This window comes from Rhea americana, unplaced genomic scaffold (assembly GCF_003343005.1).
Source record: "Rhea americana isolate MKP2758 unplaced genomic scaffold, rheAme1 scaffold_319, whole genome shotgun sequence".
In the NCBI taxonomy this organism is placed as follows: Eukaryota; Metazoa; Chordata; class Aves; order Rheiformes; family Rheidae; genus Rhea; species Rhea americana.
The window spans coordinates 532,792-543,966 of NW_028186445.1; the positions used below are offsets into that span (position 1 = coordinate 532,792).

The 11,175-nt window shown below is 50.5% G+C and overlaps 2 protein-coding genes across 2 annotated transcripts in view; both read left to right on the top strand.

Annotated features, from left to right (window-relative positions):
* Positions 1-940, top strand: part of LOC146592803 (keratin, type I cytoskeletal 14-like) — a 4,793-nt gene extending 3,853 nt beyond the window's left edge. Inside the window, exons 4-5 of the mRNA XM_085310441.1 lie at positions 487-509; positions 817-940. Of these exons, the coding sequence (XP_085166567.1) occupies positions 487-509; positions 817-940 (147 nt within the window). The remainder of the gene's footprint in view (positions 1-486; positions 510-816) is intronic.
* A 4,315-nt stretch (positions 941-5,255) lies between these two features.
* Positions 5,256-10,920, top strand: LOC146592804 (keratin, type I cytoskeletal 14). Its single transcript, XM_085310403.1, has 8 exons — positions 5,256-5,840; positions 7,684-7,766; positions 8,083-8,239; positions 8,765-8,926; positions 9,022-9,147; positions 9,265-9,485; positions 10,069-10,118; positions 10,629-10,920. The coding sequence occupies exons 1-8, from the start codon at positions 5,307-5,309 to the stop codon at positions 10,724-10,726; spliced, it is 1,431 nt and encodes a 476-aa protein (XP_085166529.1). The 5' UTR covers positions 5,256-5,306; the 3' UTR covers positions 10,727-10,920.
* Positions 10,921-11,175: the final 255 nt, after the last annotated feature.

Consider the following 11,175-nt stretch of genomic DNA (forward strand, 5'->3'; position numbering starts at 1 on the left):
GCGTAATAGCGTAGGAAAGAAATGACGAACAACCTGTTCCTTGGAGCACCCTTTGAGCCATTTTCTTGGATGAATGATTGATTAGTCTCTCAGAGACTGCCCCTCCTGACCCACGGCCCRCACCGGGGTCTCCCCTTTTGCTCCTGCTAGCCTAGATCAGCCCAGTGGGTAGCACGGCGCTGCGGCTCGCAGCAYGCTGGGGATCCTCTTCCCACCCCGCCAGAGTCTGTGTAATCCTGGGATGGGAGCAGGTGCCAAGGCAGCTGGGACCTCTGCCGCCTTTGTCGTGAACGTGCCTGAATCCCCTTTGTGCACAAATATCTTAACGTTTTTCTTCCTTTAAGTCTTGGCACTAAGTAGTTTCAGGAAAGCATTTTAGTCATATACTGGTACTGTAAGAAAAAAGRAGATTTTAATTAATGATTTCTTAGAAACCACTCACTTTTTTGCCCTTTTGACTATTCTTTCACTTTTCTCCTCTTGCAGCATGTCTTCCCACGTGAAAGAAGGTAAGAACGTGTCTTCACTGAAGCACTAATCACACATAGATTTGTCACATCCTTAGTCACCTTCTTATCATAGATTCTAATTTACTAATTTACTAAAATTACTGTTCTATCACATTCCAAATGTGAATCAAAAGAAATTATTTTTCTGATATACCAAAGCATGTTTCAGAAGATTATCTGTGCAGACTGAAATGATAATAAAGTATGTAGGTGTAGAAATTCYGTAGTTATACTAATTTTCTAAGGCAGTTGCTGTTAACAGCAGTGAAATGCCATGAAGGCACTTTCTCCTTCCTTTTCTCTAAAGAATGGTTCCTTCTTTCCCCACTGTAGCACCTGTAACTACGCGTCAAATCCGCACAATCGTTGAGGAAGTCCAGGATGGGAAGGTGATTTCTTCTCGTGAGCAGATCCACCAGTCCCCCCGCTAAGACTGCTGCATGGTTTGGACCCAGGCCAAACCTCTCACAGCAAAGCAAAAGAAGATTCCAGCTTATGTGCTCTGGATATGTAGACCATGAAAAGCATCTTCCTTCTCTTTTCATCACGCCACTGCTTCCCTCAGCCTTCTCTGAGCATTGGGCTGTGCTCAGAAATCGAATAAAGCTTTTCTTCACATTCTTGCAAACCAGAGTCTTGTCTTCTGTCTCTGAAGAGCTGAGCTGGCCCAGTTCTGGAGCTACTGGGCAAAGTAGCTCCATTCCCCCAAAGGGGTTATATTCTASATCTTTGGCACACAGGGGCCAGCACACCTACACTTCCTCTAACACCTAGAACCAGCTGATTTGGTGAAGACGTCCAGTGTGGATGGAGGCTGCAAAGAAAGTCTCAGGAGGTGAAATGTGCGAGCGAGTCTCCATGTTTCAGCTCACATTCGGGGACTGGGGATTTCAGGTCGGGGCAAAGTGGTTCTTCCCAGGCTGCAATGTACAGCAGCAGTAGATCTGAATCTTTCAACTCAGTGAGTCCAAGCAGATAAGTGAAAAAAAGGCTAGGTCACAGATTCGGGATCCTGCCAAGTATTCCTCCCTTAGCTCTGCCTCCTCATCACGCAGTCCAGACAACGTGCTTTGTGGTAAAATGAAATTAAGGTGCAGATGTGGTAGGGATGCACTGGCTGACACTCCTTCCAGAAACACAACATCAGCTTCACTTGGTTGTTGCTTCTGAAGCATTGCTAAAGGGTGAGGAAACGCAAGCAGTTTGCAGTGGTGGCTACGCTCTGTGCAAGCAGATGGATTACAAGCTCTTTGGGAGCTGATTTCCTGCACTCTTTGGCTGTCAGTGGCTGCTCCTGACGCAGCAGTTCCCATCGCTGTCAGCTGGCCCAGCTGTTCCTGGAAAGCCAGTTCAGACACATTCTTGGTTGGATTCTGCCATGTTCACTACTTCATAAATCAAATTTTTAAATCAATGGGATGATTCAGATAAGTGTATTACTGAATGTGGGTAAAAACAGAGCTGCCTACACAATTTTATGGTCCCTTTCCAGGAAATCCTCCTGGGTTTCACGGGGAGATAAGGGAGAATCTAACAGAATGCTGGAAGGATCCACAACTYGCAGACTCCGCAAACTGCGGGCAAGGTGTAGTCTCCCTCCAGCTGCCGGGAGGCAAAGCGTACAGCTGATGGGCAGGTTCACCGAAGGACGCGCAAGCACGACTCACTAAAGGAGGGCTGCGGTCAGGAGGGGGACACCATCGCCCTGCTCCTGCCCGCACTCCCGCTGCGCCGTGGAGCAAAAGCCGGGCGAGCCCTGACCCGCGGCTGCTCGCGCGGCCGCAGCCCCGCATCCTGGCACCCCRGAGCTCCGGGGCGGTGGCTGTGCCCAAGACCTGGCGGCTCGCTGCAGCGGTGGCTACAAACAGCAATAAGCAGCTCTACCAGCCTGTCCCCCCGGTTCTGGACTGCAAAATCCCACCCCACGACCGCAGGCAGGTTCGCACAGGCTCCGCCGGGTCGGCGGCAGATCAGGGCGTTTGGGTCCCTCCGGGGCAGGCGGAGGTGGGAGGCGGCGGGGGGACGAAGCCTGGGGGCTCCCTGCCGGGGCGAGCGCCCCGAGTGCAGGACGGGAGGAACGGGCCGCGGGGCGATTGCCCCGAAAGCGCGCGAGAGCCGTTCTGCAGCAAGAACTCGCCAAGGCGGATGAACGGCTAGGAGGAGCGAGCAGCTGGAGACASGCGGTGGGCACGGCCCTCTCCGCAGCCCCCCGGCTGCGGGGCAGGCACGCGTCCGAAAGCCGTCTTCTACTTCAGAGAGGCGGTTTGGCCTCTCGGGCTCCACTSAGTCACTGTGACAGAAAGGACCCCTTTGAAAACAGCCACGGAGTGTGGCTTTTCCACTCCGTTTGGGAAACCTTCTTATGATAATTGGATATTTGGGCAGACTTTGCAAGCGCACTCAAAGAAACGGAAATGTGCTCTTGCCCAGGAAGTTTCATCTACCAGCTCTGCTGCTACGTATGTCTGGAGCCAGAATTTCATCTCCCTTTTCCTCCTGAAGACAGAACTGTACTTTTAAACACCAATGTGTTTCCATAAAATTATTGTTATGCCACAGAATTTGCATTCTGATTTGGAAATGTGTGAAAACAGGCTCTTACTGTGCACGTGCCTGCAAAGCAGAGGCAGAATTTGATTTATTAATAGATGTTTTTAAGAAAGAGTGTGATACAAACAGCATGGAGCCATTTGGGCTTGTGCTGAGCAGGTGGCTGTGTTAAAGAACGTCTCAGGATTTTTCAAATGTTGCTTTAAATCTTAATTAACACCTTATAACTTTAATTGACACCTCATCGTGTTATCAAAATATCACAGATATTTTGAGCAATGTATATTTTTCAGATGTGCTTACAGTGGTTAAATAAAACACAAAAGAAGGYAGAAAAGGTGGTTTCATGTAAAGACAGAACAAGGCAGTGAGGGTCCCGTGGCCAGCTGGCCCCAGCACGGAGAGGTTGCACCTCCGCAGGGACCTGGAAGTGTCACCGATGGTCCCCCGCTCCCAGCATTACCCTCTGCAGGGAGGACCCACTACTCCGTCCCTTTTTTCTCCTGGGAGAGGGTAGGGAGACGCCGGCAGGGAGATGGCACACTCCTGGGAGCTTGGCCTCGCCGGCACTGCTCTGGTGCAGCCGGCGGGCGCCAGCTGGCTCCGAGCCCTGGCTCTTGGCACTCACGCGACACGAAGACACGACACCACCCAGTGACTGAATCCACCCTCCAGCCAGAGGGAACCAACTGCGATTGCCCCATCTCCTCTCCTATGTCCGTGGGCTGTTGCACAGATGCATCTCCATTCCCGGAGGCGAACAGAAGCGCCTGTCGCTGTGTTTCTCAACAGCAGCCAGGTAGAGAAGGACACATCCCACCACGGTGTGTGTCTTTCCCATTCTTCTGCCAGACATGGCAGGGGGAAGAAGGGGGCGGTGATGCAACCCGAAGCTGCTTAGAAACATACCCCTGTTGCTTGTTTTCATCCCCCACCCCCACCCCCTGCTTTTGGCAAATGATCTGAGGAACATCATTTCTAAGGAACAGGAATGAGGGAAAGGTTGTTGGGGCCTGTCTACGAAGATGGTAAAACAATTCACCAAGCACATACATGAAAAATATCTTCTCCTCCACACCCTGCATCATTAACTAATGACACTCAAATTTGTGGTTTCTGCCCATGACGCAGCTCAGTACGGAGCTTGACCACACTTGACATGGTGATTTCCTGAGCCTTTTAGCTCTTCAGGCCCGAAGTCAGCAGTCTCTCTTGAAGCTTAGTTTACATGGCATCCGTAAGCTCTGACCTTACTCCAAAGCTGTCCTCCCTGCTCACCACCAATTGATACATCCATCACACCAGTGMTGCTAAGCTGTGTTGCTGTCCATGCTACACTCTTGTTTCCAGCTCCTAGAGCCCAGTAGCTCTCAGACATCCTTGATTTACTTTATGCTAGTCTGCATTTTTGCCTGGAGAATCCCACGATTAAGTAACTTCAGCTAACAGCCATACCCTGCCCTTTAGGAATGGCTCGCGAGGCTCTCCTTCACGGGCAGCAAGACCAGCAACCACTGCTCGTCACCTGTGCAGGTCCTTCCCCTCTTGGGTGGTCTCTGAATGGAAGGGGAGAACTGAACGAGCCCCAGGGATGAACTCCCTCATCATCGCTACGGAGCGTCTCTTCCTCGGCGGGTAAGAGAGAGGACTGGCGTTTCCAGGCTTGCTGGCCAAGCTCCCTCTAGCACCGCTGTGCTCCCAGGGCTGCAGATGGGCGTTCAGGGTGTCAGTGAAAGGAGGGTAACCCGGTCCATGGGTGCGCTGGGTGTACAGCGTAAGCGGAGACAGGAAACGGCAGGAGCTAGGACAGAGACACAGCAAAGAAGCTTTGACTTACTCCACTGAAACGCTGCTCTAAGAGTCTGAAGAGCTCGGTTTCAGAGTTAACAGCACAAAGCATTATTAAAACATAGCCCTGAGCAATGAGCCTCCTACTTTGAATCACACCTGACTATTTACTTGGAAACGGAAGAAACACAAAGACACTCTCTGTGAGATAAAAAGGTTCTAGTGGAATACGACAAAAAGTATGACTAGAACAAAGGCAAAAAAGACAATTCTGGAAGTTGGCTCAGATTTAAGAAGTGATGAAAATCATCAGGAATGCAACAGAAAAAAAAAAAAAAGCGCCGGCAACGCCTCCTGTCCGGGCTATAAAGGGCTCCGAGCCAGGGGGAGGTTAGCAGCTGCGGTCTTCCCCGCTGCATCGGGCGTCTCTGAAGCTCCAGCGCCTCCGCCGCCTCCGCCATGGCCACCACCGTCAGGCAGTACTCCTCCTCCACGTCCCTCAAGGGCTTCGGGGGCTCGGGGGCAGGCTCCAGCAGGCTGTCCTCCGTGCGCGTCGGCGGAGGAGGGTACAGGGCGCCCAGCATCAGCGGGGGGGCCAGCAGCTACTCGGTCTCTTCTCGCACGGTTTCGGGGCTTGGAAGCGGCCTGGGTGGCGGCTTTGGGGGCACCTACTGCAGCAGCGTGGGAGGGGGCCTCGGCAGCGGCTTTGGGGGCGGCTACGGGGGCGGCTTTGGCAGTGGCTTTGGAGGTGGCTATGGGGGCGGCTTTGGCGGCGGCTTTGGAGGCGGCGAAGGCATTCTGCAAGCTGGAGAAAAGGAGACGATGCAGAACCTCAACGACCGCCTGGCTGCCTACCTGGACAAAGTGCGTGCCCTGGAGGAGGCCAACACCGACCTGGAGGTTAAGATCAGGGAATGGTACAAGAAGCAGGCGCCCGGCCCGGACCGTGACTACAGCCCCTACTATAGGACCATCGAGGAGCTGAGGAATAAGGTAGGATATGGTAACCAAGATTTATCACTAAAGACACCTCTTGAAAGATTATCCTGTGCTTAAAAGCTGAAGGCAGTGTATTAACTGGTGACAATTGGTCTAAGATGGGGAAAGAGAAACAGCACGCTTGAAAATAAATGTCATAATCTGAACAGCAAGTTTTTGATGATGTCCTTTGTAAGGCATCAAAATGTCTTTTCTTTGAAWATTCTTTGAATATTTCAGTGTGGGAAGAAAGACGGGTGGGAAAGCTGGAGCCAGAGCCGGTCAGCCCTTGGTTCAGGTTACTAGAAGCTGCACGGCGTGTGCTGGTGCTACGCAGCGGGAGCGGGCTGCCTCGCCAGGCGTTTCCTGCCTTCAGAGGATGCTACTTGTAACCCAAGTACGCTCTGCCTTTGCCAGGCTCCCGACTAAGCACTCTGTAGGCAGGGACATGTTATCTCTTTGGTATCTTTGATATCATTGGTATTTGTTATCTCTGTCRCCTTTAAAATGACATGCAAACAGGGTTGTCAAGTTGTTTTCATAAAGAAGCTACAATTCAGTCTAATCATTTACRGCCCGATAGGAGGCTGAAGATAGAAGCTAAGAAATGAAACTGCCCCTGGGATGCTTGTTCTTTGGAAACTGCAAACAGAGACATGAGCAAAAAACCAAGAGGAGCCAGAAAATACCAGGTTGTAGAAAGTGGCTTCAGAGCAGCTGAAGTCATGTGTGCACCATGCGCTAAAATGCAGCAAAGGAAATCAGAGCTGGGCTTGTTATTTATTCACAGCAAACACCAGTATCCGTCCTTCCCCTCCTGCCCTGCTTCTCTTGTCCACTGCACGATCAGCCCACATTACTCATCATGAGCTGGTTCACTGGTCCTTCAACATGTTGCCCAGGCCAGGCCAGGCTCCAGGAAGAGGAGGGGTGTCACCACGGGAGCTGTGCAGGGTGGTAACAATAACACTTGGTCCAGGATGGAAAATGCCAGGGAAATGGGGCTGCAGCCACTGAGAGGCTCAGGGATCAACCCCTGTGAGCAAACCAAGTATCTCTAATATTATCTTCATCTCTCTTCCCTTCTCTTGGGCTTCACAGCTGCTTTTGCCATGACATACAAAGTTTCTCTGAATTCCAGCTTGTCAAACGTGCTCTGATCCAGCACATGTGGAGGCAGAAGCTTCCTCCAGACCCAAGCAATGAACTGCCGGGTCTCACAGTAATCCCGTGCTGCTGATCTGTAGGGAGGCAGCCCCTTTCCCCTCCAGCACTGCGGCTGGGATATTACCACGTTAATACTTGTTCCGTCATATTAACGCTCCTTTCTTAGATTATTGCTATGATATTCCCTGWAGCGTCAGAACTCAGTGAGAGTTTTTCAATAGCTCACAGCTACAGAAATTATTACTTTWAAAATGGCCAATCATTTTCAAAACTCCAAGTCAAATATTTGCACCACAGGTATAATTATGAAAGTGAAATGCTTCAGGGACATGGTCCTCCTTCCTCATCTATTTTCATTCTCAACTGAGCTGTTCTGRATTTCCAGACAAAACCTAGGGCATGTCCAGGCTGGAGTGAAACGGCTCAGGGAGCAGTGTGAGTGCCTGGAGATGTCATTTTGGCTGTGGCCTGTGTACACACTCCAGCATCTTCACAAGACCAAATTAGTGCCAATGAGAGCCTAAGCTGGAATATCTTGTCTCRTCTCTTTGCAGAGTCCTTGCGGAAGTCCAATCCAGTGGGCAGGAGGTTCAGTGCTGCTTCTGTCCTTCCCCTAACCAGGAGCTCAGGGAGCAGCATGCAGTCTTCATGAAATAGTTTTTCACTACTTCTCATCCTCTTTCTTCCCCAGATTCTTTCTGCAACTGTTGAAAACGCCAACATTGTCTTGCAGATTGACAATGCCAGGCTGGCAGCTGATGACTTCAGAACCAAGTAAGTCTAATGCCTTCAAGATCTCTTATAAGAAAGGAACAGAAGGGAAAAGCTAGTCTGTTTATGGCTTTCCGCACCTGAAGTCATTCCACCTGTACATCAAGCACTTAAAGTGTGACATAAGGAAGTGTACACCTCTTCCTGGACAGAGCATTCTCTTGACTTCCCTGCACTTTACAAAGTTGCACATGCACAATTGATAAAATATGTCTGGCAAAGTAACAAAATTAAAATATGCCAAGCTGGGGAAGGAACTAAAACAGAAAAAATCTGTATTAGCTCAGCTCCAAGGTATGATTGTTCTTTCTGCTCCCAGGTTTGAGACAGAGCAGGCTCTGCGCCTGAGCGTGGAGGCTGATATCAACGGCCTGCGCAGAGTCCTGGATGAGCTGACTCTGGCCAGAGCTGACCTGGAGATGCAGATCGAGAACCTGAAAGAGGAGCTGGCCTACCTTAAGAAGAACCACGAGGAGGTGAGCAGCACCAGGCACAAGAGGCTGTAGGAACTGCAGCCTGCCTCAGAATAATAAGGTTGAGTTTAATCTTTAACGCTACTCTGAGTCTTGTGTTGCTGAGAGAAAAGATGAGAATTGCTATTAAGGAAGTAGAAAATGATCTGGATAACAGTGCATCCTCTCGGGATTCTGTGGAAACACTATTCACCACTTGATATTTCAGAATGGCCACTGTAGCTGTTGGACACACTAACAATTCTAGCTGCTTCAGGCCCACAGGACCTCCATCCTGGGAAATGTAGCCCCCTGTAAGCTCTGATTTATTCTCTGGAGAAAGCCAAATTTAACTCCAGTGGAGATTTCTTAGTACAGATTTTGGGTTATTCCAAATAACAGGCTCCAGCCTGGTCCCTGTTGCTAGCTGCCTCAGAAACAGATGCAGAAAGATGTTTTATTGCCCAAAGAACTTCTGTCTTGAGAAGAACATCTTCCTATGTTGATTGTTGGATTGCACGGGGAGGTAACATGTCTCTTTTGCACCAGGAAATGAATGCCCTGCGTGGGCAGGTGGGTGGAGAGATCAGCGTGGAGATGGATGCTGCTCCTGGAATCGACCTCACCAAGATCCTGGCGGAGATGAGGGAGCAGTACGAGACCTTGGCCGAGAAGAACCGCAGGGACGCCGAGCAGTGGTTCTTCAGCAAGGTGAGCTCGCTCACCGGCCGCAGAGCAGGGAGTGCTGGGCCCAAGGCTCTGTCTGCTTGACTCTCCTCTAACGGCACGGTTTTGCCTCGCYGCAGACGGAAGAGCTCAACCGGGAGGTGGCCATCAACACGGAGCAGCTTCAGAGCGGCAAGACGGAGATCACCGAACTGCGACGCACCATCCAGAGCCTGGAGATAGACCTGCAGTCTCAGCTCAGCACGGTACGAGTGCCCCACTTCCTGCGGGGGGGGTGGACACTCCCGGGGGAGCGTGGGCAAGGCAAGACACGGGTGGCCCCTCCACCCCTCTCTGACACGGTCCCTCTCCTCGGCACACAGAAAGCTGCGCTGGAAGGCACCCTGGCTGACACAGAAGCCCGCTACGGCGCCCAGCTGGCCCAGATCCAGGTCCTCATCAGCAGCGTGGAGGAGCAGTTGGCCGAGCTGCGGTGCGACATGGAGCGCCAGAACCACGAGTACAGGATCCTGCTGGACGTCAAGAGCCGCCTGGAGCAGGAGATCGCCACGTACCGCCGCCTCCTGGAGGGCGAGGACGCCCAGTACGTACGAGGGCTTAGCTCGAGGCACCGGGGAGGGGAGCAGACGCGTAATAGCACAGACAGAAGATGTGCTGTTCTGGGACTCATCTGGAATGCTGGATTGCACCAGATTTACATATTTTTGTTCAGAACACCTTTCCCACCCTAGGAGAGATTGAGTGATGCAGTTCTTAGAGGAATTGCCTGAGAGTCTGGAGAATTAGTGTCTTATGTGATCTTCAGACTAACTCTTCAACTAAATTCCCTCGGTTCAACGCTGTAGCTGAAATAACATCAAGACAAGTTTGGGACATGCAGTATCAAAAAAGGCCCTTTGATGCTCAGAAAAGCTTGCTACTGAGCTATTACRGTGGATAATTTTAAGGAGAATCAATTAAATTGCTGCAGAGGTTAAAAATATKTCTTAATGAAAATGAACATTATCAGATTATTTCTCAATAAGTGCTTGCTGTTTCTTTAGTGTGCAAGACTTTTAACCTCTTTTTTGACTCGTTATCTTCTCCCTCCGGAAAACAAAGCCTGTGAAACAACAACAAAAATAATTTGTTCTTAACTTCTCTTTCTTTTTCTTGTTCTCTTACAGCATCTCTTCCCAGTACTCCTCCGCTATGTCCTCACACTCTGGTAGAGATGGTAAGAACATCTTTTATTTCATCCATCTACAATGAACAGCCTTGAGACATGCTTTTAGAGCAGCTGTCAAACTGACAGAGCGAACACCATTCCTCAAGCTGAATAACGGTGACAGCGGTCAAGACAGCGTGTGAGCATCTTACAACTATTAACCACAGAAATAAGCCGTAAGGAAGGGAAATTCCTCACAATTTGAATTGCGTTTACAACACGAATGACTTGGCCTAAACGTGCCGTGTGACTGAGCAGCCGATGTTCTAGCTTTACACAGACCTGAAAAATCAAGCAACACCTACAGATTTAAGCAGTGGGCTTTTCCCCTTCCTGGGCATYCTCCTCAGCCTAGCTCTTCACTCTTCTTAACTCAAGCAGGATTGCTAATAACAACATGTGCCAAATACCTCGTAGAATTTCCCATGTCTTTCTTAAGCCCRTGCGACATTCAATACTGCATTAGGAATTTTTTCCTTCCTGCTCTCAGAATAATTGTCTCTCGCTTTCCTTTCGCAGTAATGACAACGTCCCGCCAAGTCCGCACAATCGTTGAGGAGGTCCAGGATGGGAAGGTGGTCTCGTCCCGGGAGCAGGTTGCGCTCACCACCCGCTAGGAGCTGCTTGACCCCAGACTCGAGAGAGTGAAGGCTGAAACAAGCCCTGTCTGAGGCTGTGTTTGATGGAGTCACAGCACAGAAAACAGCCAGCTTCGTTCTTCTGCTCCTCCTTCCTGCTTCACCCTGATCTCACTCGGGTGTCACACCGCACTCTGTAAACACTTAATAAAGCCTTTCTTCTCATTCACGCAGCTGCAGTCTCATCTCTCCTGATGCACRGTCTCGCACACCCGCAGGGTTGGGTGCTCATGCCAGGCAAAGTCCTCAGTAACCACAGGAAGGAGCCCACATGGGAAACAGAGGGACACGGGTTCCGTTTGGAGCAAAAATAATTTGAGATGGCTTTTTTTCTTTTTTTGCTCATAAATACCTGGGACTGGCTAAGGCATAAACCAGAGAAGTTTGATATGAAATGAAGGCAATGACAGAGGGATGATGCCTGAGGA